The 15,722-nt window shown below is 41.7% G+C and overlaps 1 protein-coding gene across 1 annotated transcript in view; it reads left to right on the top strand.

Annotated features, from left to right (window-relative positions):
• Positions 1-3,531: 3,531 nt before the first annotated feature.
• The window catches only part of fbxw8 (F-box and WD repeat domain containing 8), a 26,230-nt gene continuing 14,039 nt past the window's right edge, over positions 3,532-15,722 (top strand). Inside the window, exons 1-7 of the mRNA XM_080432323.1 lie at positions 3,532-4,134; positions 4,777-4,881; positions 5,868-6,032; positions 6,214-6,302; positions 9,413-9,570; positions 10,461-10,657; positions 11,841-12,059. Of these exons, the coding sequence (XP_080288449.1) occupies positions 3,691-4,134; positions 4,777-4,881; positions 5,868-6,032; positions 6,214-6,302; positions 9,413-9,570; positions 10,461-10,657; positions 11,841-12,059 (1,377 nt within the window). The 5' untranslated portion in view covers positions 3,532-3,690. The remainder of the gene's footprint in view (positions 4,135-4,776; positions 4,882-5,867; positions 6,033-6,213; positions 6,303-9,412; positions 9,571-10,460; positions 10,658-11,840; positions 12,060-15,722) is intronic.

Here is a 15,722-nt window from a genome sequence, read left to right as displayed (position 1 = left end):
ACTGCCAAAAAGTCAATATCTCAACACAAAGACTACAAAAACTAGAGGTTTTAAACGGAAACAAATTATCAGTCTGGAAAAAGTCTGGATCTGTTTTGGGAAAAGACAGCAAGAGTACAATAGGTTTAGTCGTTATGTACATTCTGCTTTCTCTTTTAGTGGCAGCCATTTATTTTTTCCAGTGCAGTTAATTTTTTATTTTATAATTTTGTTTATAAGAAGGTGCTTTTATAAGAACATTTCAGGTGTTACCTGTAGGCTCATTTCTTATTTTCAATTGAATCAAGGCAGCATAGCAGCCTATTTAAGTTTTTTCTCATCGAATAGTAATGGCAAACACACACATATTTCTGAAAAGCTTTTTTATTAACTTGACTACTCAAAATTCATATGAAAGTTATAAGAATTATAAATAGCACACACTTTATAAAAGACAGTTTTAATAACTGTAGTGCACTCACAACAATTTAGCAATTTTATAAAAAACAGCTTATTTTCAGAATCCATGGATAGCACAACAGCATAGCTTATTACTTATGACTGATACCCCAAAATAAATAAAAAGTAAATATTAGCCAAATAATAGCATAATCATAATAGACTAATAAACAGATGTATTTAAAGCATAGATTCCGTGGAGTCACTATCTAAATATTGTATAAAAACAGACTGGTCAAGTATTTACATATTTCACAGGCTCTAGATTTACAGTATAGGCTAATAGGCAAGCTTATGTAAAAAGTACAGTGCAACGTGGAGGCCTATATAATTTGCCTATATGGGGGCATTAATGCACGGAGAAAACTGTTATCCAGCATAATTTTCTATGGCAAATGAACTGAACGTTTGAGTTGTATTTGCGATTATGTCCACACATTTTAAGAAATCGTTAGCCTCATTGCGTAATTGCCCAAGACATTTTTGGACCAAATTGACATTTCTGCCTAACTACTCTCCTAACACTGCTGCTTCATGATGTCCTCAGCCTATCAGAATGCTTGTTACATTCCAAAAATGACTTAGGGAATTATGCTTAATGATTTTGAATGTAACAATCATTCTGAAAGTCTGAGAACATCGGCAATAAGGGAGAATAAATCAGCTGTGTTAGGAGAGTAGTAGAGTTAGGCAGATATAAATAAAGGCAGATAAACATGACTTAGGTAAAAATGATTTTTTTTGTTTCAATTTGTTTTCCAAATAGTCAATTTGTTTTCCAAATATTTTATTTCTTTCCTGAAAACCTTCAAAATATGACTAGGCAATTAGGCTAACGAGATGTAAGTTTCAAGTGTCGCATTGGTGATAGGCTAAAGTTTTCCCTTGCATACACTCTCCTGGGAGGATGACCTCACCGTGTTATACTCCGCAGTACAACGGTGTCGCTAGCCAGAAAGAACAGAAATGAAGCTTTGTCAGACAGACAGCCGGGGTCTGCGGCTATACAGCCTAGTCATGAGTGGAATTGTTTGGAGTTTATAATGCGTTATGAAACATGCACGTCGCCCACATAGACCTACAGTACAGTAAGTCTTCATGACACACAATGGTCGGGCACACAGTTATGAAAAACATATTTGGTCCCAAACAAAAAGCGACCATGCACCGCCAGACTCTAGTTCTTGATGCCTTGCGGACGCAGCGCGTCTGGACCATGATGTGGTGACCTCTGCATGCCCCATCAGTGCATGTTCTGTCCTCAAGCGTGGTCTTCAAGGCACCATCTACATAGGATAATATAAATGATAAGAAATATGTATCCCCATCAATGTGCAATACCACCTAGCTCACTGTTTCCCAAACGGTGGGTCGGGACCCATGTTTGGGTCGCGTACCAATTGTTATGGGTCAAGAGTAAATATCCCCTTTTCTTCGTTTCCTACATTTAAAATAAATATAAATATATGTATACATTATTTCAAAATATTTCAAAAAGGAAAAAAAAGAGGAAATCACAACTTTTCACCTATTCAAAATAATTCCATCATTTTTCAAAATATTTCATAAATAAAATAGATAAATATAATAATTTCCATACATAAATAAAAAAAATGTCTAAGAAGTAGTGAAAATATATATATTTTTTGTTTGCTAAATAAAGTATTCAATCAATGAATCAATCAATCATCTAAAAGGTTTGGGAACCAGTGACCTAGCTCTAGCTGACACCCCCCAAAAGTAAAGAAATCGTCTACATTTTGTAAATCACCACTGAATATGTTTTTTTTTTTTAAAAGTCTTACAAGTGGCTTACATCATTTTCTCGGAAGAAAGAATACGCACCTGTGAAACCAATGCACCTGTTGCAGGGTTTGTTGTGGATCGCGCCCTACAGGTGTCGCCGTCTGACCAGCAGCATGATGACAGTGATGTGTATGGCCGTGCATAGGAAGCTTCTGAAGTGGCCCTTGTTGTCGCCGTCGTAGCCACTACTGTCACTGTCACCACGAGGCGTCCAGCTTTGATCCAACTCGTCCCCGATCCTCCTCAAACGTGCAGCGAGGAGCTGCAGGACGGCAGAGCATGGTGGTGATGGTGGCGAAGGTCCCTGATCACACCTTGTGTCGCCTGTCAGGAGCAGAGGCTGCTCGTTGGGGAGCCAGCACATGTTTAAAAGTCAATATAAACAAAGCAACAGTTGTGTTGTGTTGTGTCGTCGCTCCTTTATGGTCGTCCTTTGCTGTCCGGATCAAATCTTAACTGTGTTTGTGTTTCGCTCACACACTCTCTCATTCCCTCTCCACTGTATTATTCATTAAAGTGTCACATGGTGTGTGTGTGTGTGTGTGTGTGGGGGGGGGGGGGGTTTACATCATCTGCTCCCAAAAGAGAGAGAGAGAGGGAGAGAGAGAGAGAGAGGGAGGGAGAGAGAGAGAGAGAGGCAATCGTTAACTCTTGAAACGCATCGTCTGGACGGTAACCGGAAAACTCGCCCCAAAACACGCTCGCCCCCATTTTTTTCGTGGACCCCCGCGGTTCTTGTATTTGTTTTACTGAGGATAAGGTTAGAAATAACAAATAAGGTTAGGTTTTGGCACCGTTTTACTGAGTTTACGTCTAGGAATAAGGTGAGGTTCCGTTTAAGCAGAGTTTACTGAGGTTACGTTTAGGAATAATACCAGGACGACCGCTCTGAGGTCGCCGGATTTGCCCCCGGGGCGACTGTGTTTTGGGGCGAGCGTTTTGTTATTCGTCTGGTCTAGTGAGCCTTTTGTGTTTAATAGGGTGAAATGGGACATTTATTAGCCATCTTTTTTTTTGTATAGACAGCACACAACATGTTAGGTTTTAACAATTCGCTATGCAAACTACATATAATGCATTATGTTTGTAATAGCGAATAACTCCATTATTAATTAATAAAATAATACCACAAAAATCGCTCTGTGCGTCAAGCGTGCCTATAATGAACGCTGAGGAATTAAAATGTGCGGAACTCATGTACGGTGACGTGTTCCCTCTCGGACTGTTTATAGCGAAGGAATGTTTACGTCTAGAGAGCTACGTTATGTCTACACCCGATATGTTATAACAATAACTGCTCGTTACGTATCCTTACGTCCGACTATGAATGATACTTTACAGTTACACCAGATTTAGCTTTTTATTTTAATTTATCATGATCCTACCATTTTCTTAGAGCCTGGAGTTGCGGTAATTGTTTTTATTTGAACGTTATGTTTGACGAAGATGGCAGATCATGAACTTGCGACGTTCAGGGAGGATTGGAAGCAGGAATTATACAGCAAGAAACAGGAGCCCGAACCTGTTCCTTCTCTTCGAAAGGGCTCTCTGGGTGAGAATAGATATTTTGAAGACTCCTACTGTACCACAGAACCAGCTAAACCAGAAGAGAGCAGCTCGGCCCACTGTGATTCAGAACGTGCTGTTAGAGCAGAACTCCATGAGGGTGCAGGGGAATCCAAAGATCAGCCACGGTATGTGTCCATCGCCAGCAGCTTGCTGGATGGAAGGACCAGTCCCTTGCTGGACAGGATCCAGCAGGAGAGGACCAGGAGGAAGAGGCAGTATCAGGACATGACAGATGCCTGCAGCGTGTCTCTGCAAAGGCAGCCGGCACAGAAGAAGGCAATTAAAGGCGAGAAGCTGGTGGATCAACTCATTGAAGACCTGGTATGATACACTGTCTGTAAATCAGGGGTCTTCAACGTTTTTGAGGCCAAGGACCCCTTAGCCGAGAGAGAGATGAAGTAGGGACCCCCCAAGTGCTACATATTGTATAGCATTGTATAACCTTTCATAGATTTCATAGATAGCTTCATAGACTTGTTTGGCAGCACTACCATTAATGTTGGATTCATTTTGATGTGTATTGTCAGACAGTTATAACCACTTAAACCCTCAATACTTAGAAAACTTGTATTTGATCTGCTCTTTTCCCCCCTACATCAAACCTCATAGCCGAAAATAGCCGATCTACAAGCTCACAATTCTTCTCAGTGCGAGGCGCTGTGAGCCTGTAGATCTGCTATTTTCGGCTAATGTTTCCCTCAGAAAAGGAATTCTAGGGTTCAAGTGGTTAATGTAAAAAAAATGTTCCTATCACACAACCATTTGGTGGCCGCCTTGTAGTAACTCTGAGGACTCCCTAAGGGTCCCAGACCCCTGCTGTAAATTAGCACTGGTAATTTAATTCTCGAGAGAGAGTGTACAAAATGGTTCCATTTGTACACTCAGAGACAATAGTTACAGACTTGTTAGGGTATCTCAGGGATTAAATTAACCCATTCAATCTCAATGTCCTTAATGTTTCAGAATGAGGTCAATGACATTCCCTTCTTTGATATTGAGCTGCCATATGAGTTGGCCGCGAAGATATTCCAACATCTCAACGGTGCTGAATTGGGGCGATGTGCCCAGGTAAGCTTTTTTTCCCCCTTTTGACACATTCCACATCATCCCATCCAATCTTGTCCCAGGCAGTGATGGAAGAAGTACTCACATGTTTTACTTAAAGGGATACTTCACTTTCACATAAAATAAACATAAAAAATAAATATAAAAAAAAAATGAAAGAAGTTATGGCAAAATAAAGGCCCCCTCACACATTAGTAGGACACTCTAATGCGTGAGGGGGCCGTGATTTTTCCATTACTTTTTTCATTTATTTTTAATATATTTTTTAAATGTTTATTTTATGTGAAAGTGAAGTATCCCTTTAAGTAAAAGTATAAATTCTGCAATGTAGATAATACTTTGTTACTTACTCTGTTAAGTAAAACTCTTGTATTCAAAATGTACTTGAGTTTAAGTACAAAAGTATTGGCTACAAATTGTACTTAAAGTACCAAAAGTTTAAGTAGTCATTGTGCAGAATGTCTCATTTCACAAGTTCAAAATGTATAAAAAATCATTTGAAAATAGCAGATCCAAAAGATCACAATGTGTGGCATCACGACGCATTGTGAGCTTGTTGCTCGGCTATTTTCAAATGGCCGATATATATACTAGTTATATATATATATATATATATATATATATATATATATATATATATATATATATATATATATATATATATATATATATATCTATATATATCTATATATATATATATATATATATATATATATATATATATATATATATATATATAGGGCTGTATATGTTAATGTATGTTTTGTAATGATAATCAAAATCTACAAAATACCAATAACAAAAGTTTTCATGTAATTGTAGTGGAGTAAAAGTACAATATTTGCCTCTGAGATTAGGAGTAGTAGAAGTAAAAGAACTGTAAATTGGAAATACTCAAAGTAAAAATACCTCAAAATTGTACTTAAGTACAGCACTTGAGTAAATGTACTTAGTTACTTTCCACGTCATCCCATCCAATCTTGTCCCAGGTGAGCAAGGCATGGAAAGTCCTTGCAGAGGACGGGGTCCTGTGGTTCCGTATTTGCCAGAGGGAAGGTTACCATCGGGAGGCCAGTGTGTCCGACTTCCTCTGCTGGAAGAGCGCACTGCGAGACTGCAGGAACTCGGATAACACTGTGCGCTATAACTGGAAGGTGAGCTCATACCCCAAGGCCCAGCGTTGCTAGTTATTAGAGAGTTCTCCGACATGATGGATGCATTTTATCAAAATGTGAACAATTCAGTATAGCGATTAATGAAACATTTTTATATTTTCAATTTATCTTTCAACTATGATATGGCTAAATCATCACTCTACACACGTTTTCTCCATAGAATCGTGTGGGAGCCATCAGCCAGCTTCAGTTTGAGCTGGGAAAGGTGCTGTGTGATGTCAGCTCCTGTGACAACTTAGTCTTGGCTGGGTAAGTGTTTTACAGACGAACACCTGCGTGACATTCACACTGACATACAGTTGTATTATTTATTAGGTAACTACAATTACAATTTAAGCATTTAGCCGATGCTCTTCTCCAAAGTGACTTACAAAGTGCAAGATCTGAGTAAATTGCAGAAAGGTCTTTTGTCGTGTTTTTAAAATAAAAATTAGAGTGGCAGCAGACCTGCAGGGAGTTTGTTCCAGATACTGAATGTGGTGCATAAAAAATGAGTGTTTACCAGGTAAACATAAAACCTATCATCTCTGGCATCTCTCAACAACATGCTATTGAAGTAACATTCTTCACATTTGTTGTCAAGCAAACAGTATGTATTGTCTATCTAAATAATTACTGTGAACAATTAAAAAACATCTGTAGCATAGTATGTCTAGCATCTGTCACAAAATAGGTAACATGAATTGATACAAGGAGAGAGGAGTGCTGGGGCAGAGGAAGAGTCTAAAGAGGTTAGTTTTCAGACTCTTCTCCAGGACACCTGGAGGGTTGGTCAGGGATTCATAGGTAAGGGAGGAACAGACTTCCTGTGTTAGCTGATCTAAGTGTGCAGGAACTTCGGGAAGGGGTGTAGGAAGGTGTGGATCATGTCGTCGATGCCATGTCCTTGATTACCTTTGAGGTTATCACCAGTATCATGGACGTGTGCCCTCTTATTTTACAGAGCGTCATTTCGAACTCTGAATTCAGCTAAAGTGAAAATGAAAGACTCTTTATGTCGCTGTACATCAGGAATGGCCTTCAGAGGGCCGATGTGCCATTTTAGCTGCTGATCTTCAATCTTTTCTAAAAAAAGTGATCTAAATCTAAACAAACATGCATGGTCTGCTTCGCCGCTGCAAACCTTCCCTTCAATACATTTACTTACGTTATACATTCCAGTGTTTCTTTAGTCGATGTCCAAACTCATAACATGTTGCATAGCGATGTGTTGTGAGCTAGCAGATTGGCTATTTTAGCGATTTAGACATCAAACCTGGCATCTATCTGTATAACACACTTAGCATCGGTCTATAAGTAAACAACATACCTAGCATCTACCTAAAGTGAGTGCACTTTTTCAATGGCAGCTGTTTAGGGAGGGAAGAGCATATTGCAAAGAAAACAAATTAAGCTCGCGGCAACAAGGACGAGACAATGATGGATAGTGAGGGCCAGCAGGAACCCAATAGACTGCTCAGAAAGTGATCTGCATGGTCTCGAGAGAGTGGTCTGATTAGATTCACCACGGCCCTGGCCAGACTCATCAGAGACAGCACTGTTCGTATCATTTAAGGTTAGCCGATCTAGGCTGTAATAGCGCCAAGGAATCTGGACGGACTGATGCACCATTTCACAGCTTGTGAGCATGCAACGGTGATAATTAGTACATGTATGTACATCGAGCAACAGTTGAATATTTCCAAAATTATGCAACGCTAATCCGAGGCAACAGGAGTGTTGATGATCACAATATTAGTAATATGACTTAACCCATTGATACCTGGAACGCTTCTGTGTCACTTTAGATGCCTTTGGCTATTCAAAAATAGCAGATATACAAGCTCATAGCGCGGCACCGAGTGCCGCGCTACGAGCTTGTAGATCTGCTATTTTTGAAAAATCGTGAAAAAATATTTTTTATATATTTTTTTTAAAAACTGTTAGGATTTAGATTTTTTTAAAGAATCGCCTCAGGTCTTTATGGGTTAAGTCATGTCCTGTGAAGTCTCATCTCAAGTGTCATTAAGCCTGATTTATACTCAGTTGTGCGACGTTGTCGCCTGCCAAAAATAGCCAATCTACAAGCTCACAATGCATTCCACTTCATTATATATATATTTTTTACTACTACTACTTTTTTCTCCCCAATTTATTCATTATGCCAATTGATTCCTCCCCACACACATTTCTGTGTGTTGTCACTGCTTTTGTATCCTACTGGCTCACCCGCCAGTGAGGAGCCCCCAGCGGGAGGACGTAGAGCCCTTCGTCCTACTCCTCCCGCCCAACACTCCCTGCTGACAGGTGCCGCCCCAGCCCGTAGGAGTATGTGCACTCATGCAGTGACTAATATCACCCTCCTCCCCGCCTGGCTTCCCTCCCCCCAAACACGGGCCAAGTGTTAGTGCAGACGCTCGACAAAGCCGGATGCACTTCGGTGGATTTGAACCCCCCAAACTTCACGGTGGTGGGCAGGTACTATACCCACTGCGCCACCTGAGCGCCTTGCATTCCGCTTCATAATCTGGTTAGAGAGCTGTTGCACACAGCAGAAGTCTTGGCTTCAGTGTCGGCATCCTTTTCATTATTGGCGCTGACACGATACACCAATTAACGGTGTCTGTTCCTATTGTTAACTTCCTGACGAGCCCTGAGATGTCAAACACACACACACACACACACACACACACACACACACACACACACACACACACACACACACACACACACACACACACACACACACACACACACACACACACACACACACACACACACACATGCTCATACACACAGATGCGCTCATGCTGTGACACGGATGTGTGGAAGTGTCAACGCTGGCAGCGACAGTCTCGTGTCCCCCACTGGGACCACAATGACTGGGGCGAAGAGAAGGAAGGGGGAACGGAAAGATGTCGAGTGTGATGGAGGAAGTTGTAAAGGGAGTTTGTAGGAAGGGAGTTGCCACTTGTGACATTGTTAGGGCCTTGTTAGGGCCTTGGTGAAAGTGGGGGAGTGTGTGTAGCTCTCAAGAGGAACGTGTCGAGGACAGCGTTGAGTCATGTACAAGTCGAGAAGTACAGACATCCAGCTTATGTTATACGAAACGCTGGATAAAATAAAAAAAAATAAACTACTGTAGAAGCAGAAATGGTAAAATAATAATTTGGTTCACAAGGTACTTTCTTGCCATTTGTAGACTATCTACAAGCTGAGCAAATGTAGCCGACGACCATGAAAGTAGCCGATCCTACAATCTGGGGGAAGAGGCAGAGAGGTGGTCCCTGCCGACAGGGGTATTTACAGATTGGGGCTTAAGTGGTTAATGGCTACATTGAAGAGTGTGTAACATGAAAGAATGTGTGCATGCGTTTCAGATACACATCAGGAGACGTGAGGCTGTGGGACACCCTCCACTGGGACTCAGGAGCCACCTACCTGAAGACCAACAGCCTGTCGGGGAGCAGCGAGCCCCGGCCGTATGTCAGCCATGTACAGGTCAACAGCACAGTGGCCGCAGCGGCTTATGAAGATGGTGAGTGCTCAAGAATAGCAGGACTTGTTGATTAAGATTTAATATTAATGAATATTGACTGACAACAACAACAAAAAGGTTTAAACCATCTGTAAAATCATTGAGTTACTTTACTTGTGCCCTTCTTGCCAGGATCTTGGCACTATGACCACAATTGTATGTCATACAATTTAATCATATCTACTGTACAGTATATTGGTCGAGGAGTTGCATTTATGCATATTTCACATTGGAATTTCATGAGCAACAATGTATAATCAGCGCTATGACTATTGTTTAGCTTACAATATGTTAACATATTCTAAGCATATTCTAGCATTATTTGTATAACTTCACCTCTGTACTTTTTGCAAAGTGTTAATAAAAGTTTTCAACCAATCAATCAAATGTCCACTAACTCACTAGATGCTATTTAGGGCTCGGTTAACTGGCATCCATATTTTGGGCATTTCATTATAAGCAACAATCCTCCTATAATTCTACAAACCTCTGTGAGTGTGGTGTGAGGGTGGTGAGCCCAAATCTCTTCTGCCCGGTTCTCCTCAGTGGCTGGAGCAATTGATCTGAATTTGCACACAGCCATTCACCATTACCATGTGCACGGAACAACGAAGCCTGTTTTTCCGCTTTCCCCAAATGTCAGCTGTTTATTAGCGTTTTTGTGTTCGCTGGCTCCCGGGTTGCCAGATCATGTGCGCATATCCCCCCACGGGTATGGACTAGTGTTCATAAATAGGGAAAATGGCAAACCTACAGGCTCACAATGTATCGCATCACGATGCATAGTATATACTGTAGGTCTTAAGTGGTCAATTCATTCAAAGCAAAAGTAGGAATGAACCCCATATTTCTAAAATAGCTATAATTTTTTTGTTGCTGTGTGGGTGTAGGCTGTGTGGACCTGTGGAGCATAGAGACTGGTGGGCAGCCCATCCACCACTACCAAAGCCCAGGAAGGATCCAGGCTCTGGCCCTCAGCCCAGACAGTCCCTCTCTGGTCTCCGCCGACGGGCCAGATGTTCGGTTGGACTGCCCCGATGATCATGGATACTGGAGGACCCTCTGCCAGGCCCGTTTACCCAAGGCTGTAAGTGTAGCCTGTATCCGAGTACACTACGTCTCCTGCTATGGTCAAAGAGACTTGTAGAAATGATAGTTCATTTGGTAAATGGTAAATGGTGCATTTATATAGCGCCTTTTATCCAAAGCGCTTTACAATGTGCATTACATTCACACATTTGATACATTTACATTCATACACCGACGGGCGGAGGAAACCATGCAAGGCACCAACCTGCTCATCGGGAGCATTTAGGGGTTCAGTGTCCTGCTCAAGGACACTTTGACACTTACTCTGGGAGAGCCCGGGATCGAACTGGGAACCTTCCGCTTCCCAAGCGGCTCTACCTCCTGAGCCTCTGCCGCCCCCCCTTTCTCATATCTCTCCTGATTAAAAAAAACAAGACGGGGTCTAATAACAGCGTGGCTTCATGTGGATCTCGGACTTCATGTGGCCAGTCTATGGCGCCAGTCGTCTATAACTTATCTATGACGACATTGACGTATGACTCGATATTTGGATATGGTTTCAGTCTGATTCAAGTAAGTGAATGGTGGCATTAATACTCGTATAAAGAGGATAGCTGATGACGTTATCCGTGCCCTATTTTGGAGAATAGGGCAAATAGTATATAACATACATTATGTGAACAAAACAAGAAATTTGGCACTGAATCGGTCCATTGGTTTGCAAGATTAGCTCCAGACAGATGGACGTAATCTTTTTAACCCATTGAGACCTGAAGCCGTCTCCTAAATCTCAACAGTTTTCTGAAAAACGTATGTTTCTATGTCAGTGGTGCTCAATCTTTTTCATGTCAAGGACCCCCAAAATTATACGTATTTGGCCACGGACTACCATCAAAATATTATGTTCCAGGGACCCCCAGAAGCAAAGATTTTAGTTAAAAATGTTCGCTTTAAAAATATATATATTCAAAGATTTGCACACATTTTCATGATTTTTTAAAAATAGCAGATCTACAAGCTCGTAGCGCGGCACTCGGTGCCGCGCTATGAGCTTGTATATCTGCTATTTTTGAATAGCCAAAGTGTAAAATAATGCTTTTTAGCTCAAATCAAAAAATGACACAGTTCCAGGTCTTAATGGGTTAATCTATTTATGTATTATTTCTTCTGAAGTGAACTTCACTGACCTGGTATTTGGTCACATTAAAGTGTGTGTCCATATCATCCATAATGTGTGGCAGGTTGAAAGCATTGTGCTGGTGCCGGGCCGGGGACGGCAGAGCCCACTGGCAGCCCTGGCAGCCGGGGACGGCGTTTACCTGCTGCGCCCGGCAGAGGACGAGCCGCGGACGCTGCACTCGGTGTACGGCCACCCGGTCACCTGCCTGGACGCCTCCAGCTCCCGCGCCGCACTGGGCTTGAAGAGCAGTGGCTGGGCCATGCATGATGGAGGCAACAAGGTAGGCTCCGGGACGTTGTACCAGCGTCGCCATGTCTGCTTATTGTAAGCGACTTGTTTTTCTATAAAGTTGCGTGTAAATTATCGGTAGTTTTTGGGCTTGTTTGTAAAATGTAGTTGCTTATTTGGGCTTGTTTCCTAATGTTGTTTAAACCAGTGGTTCTCAAACATTTTCATGTCAAGGACCCCCAACAGACCCCCCCGCCCCCCCCAACCAAAAATATGGCAGAGACCCACATGCCAGATTTGTGTTTTTACAATGTTTAGAAAGATATTCAAAAATGTTTAGCTTTTTTTCCAGATTTGATTGAAAACAGTGTTGCAACGTGTCGCATCGCGGTGCGTTGTGAGCTTGTAGTCTATTTTCAAATAGCCGATGCATATACTGTTTAAAGTGCTCCTTTGGCCTATAGTCACTTCTATTGGGCTTGTTTTCATAGACGTGGTTGCTTATTTCTCTCGCAAAATCTGGCAACACTGCCTTGTACAGTTTTCCTGAAAATACAAACTGTCTGTTCCGTGTTCCCTCATAATGGAATTGAGGTGCAGTATTGTTGTCTCGGGTACTACTCGTAATGTCAGTCCAATCTGAGAGATTTTCACACATAAAGGACTGATGAAAAGGTTTTGTTGTATAGGAAACATTATTGGAATATTATGGCACTCACATTCAGATATTTTGTCCGCCATTATCTTACCAATTGTGTACCACAAATTAGCCTACGTTGTATATCTCTGCTAATGGAATTGGTGGAACCGTATCAACCGCCTCTTCGGTTTGCCAGGGACTTGACATGGCAGGGAAGCCAAATCATCACCATTTGGAAGGTACAAGTTATAGGCCAGTCAGCCTTGAACGCTGGCAACCAGTAATTCATGTTCTGTTGCTTCTTTTGCAGCAATAATATATCAACTAATATCTAGGAGTGCAACAGTTAATCAAACTCATACATTTGATCGATTATAAAATAAATAAAAATTGGGAGAAATTGGAATTTCTTAAAAAAAAAATCCTCCATTTTTTAAAATGCAGTAGTATGGAAGTCCAATAGGTCTGCAACAGATAACTGGCGCCCCTTGTAGATCGCTATTTTTGCACAACAGTGTTGTACGAAATATAAAATAAGTGGTTATTCTGACTAATCAATTTAGTTGATTATAAAAAATCTATTCGAATTTCTTAAAAATAAGAACAATATATAAAAAAAACACTCAATTATTTGATAAATCGAAAAAGCAATCGATAGAATAATCGCTAAGGAAACAATCGATAGTTCCAGCCCTAATACAGACAGTAAAATCTCCTTTTTTCCCTCTTCACCAAATCTCTTAGCCGATCTACAAGCTCACCACGCGCCGCATTTCGACGCATGATAAGTAGAAGATTGTAGATCAGCTATTTTCGCCTATTGTGACATGCCCAGAATAGGCCCCGCTGTGGTTCATGTGGTTAACTTCACTGTAACTCTCAGTGGAGTAACTCTCCTTTGTCTTATGCCCCCTAGAAATAAACATAGGACACCTGTAGGGGATACAGCAGGTCTGGAGTAGAAGTAGCTTAAATAGTGCACGTCCTCCTGGGCCCTGTCTCCTATTTACTACAGCACTTAGTGTTCTTTTGATCTCCACTCTTAATTCCCAGAGCTGCTTCTGCTTGCTTCTAATAATGTTGTTGTAATGTTTCTAAGGACCGTGTGTACCTTAACTGGGACTCGTGCCTTTATTTGGAAAGTACGAATACCCAGAAGACAAACTAATCAGTCAGGATTTGGGGCGAGCTGCTATTCCATTATTTCAATGCCGTCATGCTCTTCAGATCAAGGTTGCATGCTTCGTCAAAGAGAGGTGCTTTTGTGACATGCCGAAAAGGAAAAACAATGTCACAAAAGGCTACTTGAACCTTCAGTTGCGTCCAAAGATTATTGTTTTGTTTTTTTTTGGGGGGGGGGAGAGCAGCGGGCACCCTCAGTTATTGCCCAAGTGGTTTAGGAGTGGGGTCCTGAAGCGAACCCTCTCCTGCTGTTGTCGCCTACGCGGCTAAATCTGTCTCGGAGAGTTTAAAAAATGAACCCGTGGGGGTCAAATGAACACTCTGGATCTTGCTGTGTTTCTGTGAGGGATAGGTCTTTGGCAGCGCTCCTTATGTGACATCATCCCTTGTTAGCACAGCATGGCTCACACACGGCATTAAATCTGGACTGGACTGCCGTAGCAGCACTAAAGCACCACATAGTGGACTGAGGGGAGCGTAGCACTTAGGAAGATGGATGTATTCTCTCACTACGATTATGTGGAGGTGAAAAAAATCTTGTATCAGATAAAGCTACTATCTGGTAAATTAATTTACGAGTATAACATTTTCATGCCAAATTAATCATTAACCATTTAACCTCATTCTGAAATTTGTTCTAGTTTTCTTGTAGACTATTGTCTTATCGCATACCAGCCTTTACTTACTCTGTGTGTGTGTGTGTGTGTGTGTGTGTGTGTGTGTGTGTGTGTGTGTGTGTGTGTGTGTGTGTGTGTGTGTGTGTGTGTGTGTGTGTGTGTGTGTGTGTGTGTGTGTGTGTGTGTGTGTGTGTGTGTGTGTGTGTGTGTGTGTGTGTGTGTGTGTGTGTGTGTGTGTGTGTGTGTGTGTGTGTGTGTGCGTGTAGGGGGAGGGGCATGTGTAACCAACAACAGGCAATGACAAATGCCCGGGCAATAATATGTATCTCGAGTTGTATCACTGAGGTCGGCACCTTGGTACAACACGAAGGTGATTTGAATGGCTTACACATAAATTAAACACAGAAAAGAGCATATGAAATGATTAAACAAAGGAAAACAATTGTGGTTCCACTGTCTTCACCAGAGGACAAAAAGCCACACTGTCCTTCCTGATAGATCATGCATGACACCTGACTGTCCCTTCGTCCTTTCACACCTACCTGTCCCTTTGTCCTTTCACACCTACCTGTCCCTTTGTCCTTTCTCATGTTGAATTATTCAGCATCTGAGTAAGTCATATTTATTGATTATTGATTGTACTGTATAGGGTGTATACATGTGTATACTTCATTCATATTTGTTTGAGGGTGTCTTTATCGTGATGTTGTTCTTTTTCTGTACAAATTGTACTTTGCCCTGTATCTGTAACTTTTACTGCTGTGCTGTCTCTGGCGCCTGAGTTTCCCCCGCGGGATCAATAAAGGTATCTTATCTATCTAGCCTCACTCACACGCCAAACCCGCAAGCCACCGTCTGAACTTTCTGGTTTGCATGGCAAACTTGTGCCAACTTCGTGCCTAAAATTATGCCAATTCATGTTGAGCCGACTGTCTTAGCTAATTAAAATATTGAAGACGTCTAATCAGCCTTAACCAGTCTGTTGCTCTCCTGACTGCGATCTCATGCCGCAGAGCGGAACCACGGTTTGCCAACAGAATCGAGCGATGCCAAATTGTCTTTTCGGCAGCGTTTAATAGGAAAACATATGCCTCATTAAAAGCTGTCAAAAATGCACAGAGGTGGCATCCGAGGATCTTTTCACACACACACACACACACACACACACACACACACACACACACACACACACACACACACACACACACACACACACACACACACACACACACACACACACACACACACACACACACACACACACACACACACACAC

This window comes from Gymnoscopelus braueri (assembly GCF_963280865.1).
Source record: "Gymnoscopelus braueri genome assembly, chromosome: 7".
Lineage (NCBI taxonomy): Eukaryota > Metazoa > Chordata > Actinopteri > Myctophiformes > Myctophidae > Gymnoscopelus > Gymnoscopelus braueri.
This window is presented reverse-complemented; position numbering and strand designations above follow the sequence as displayed.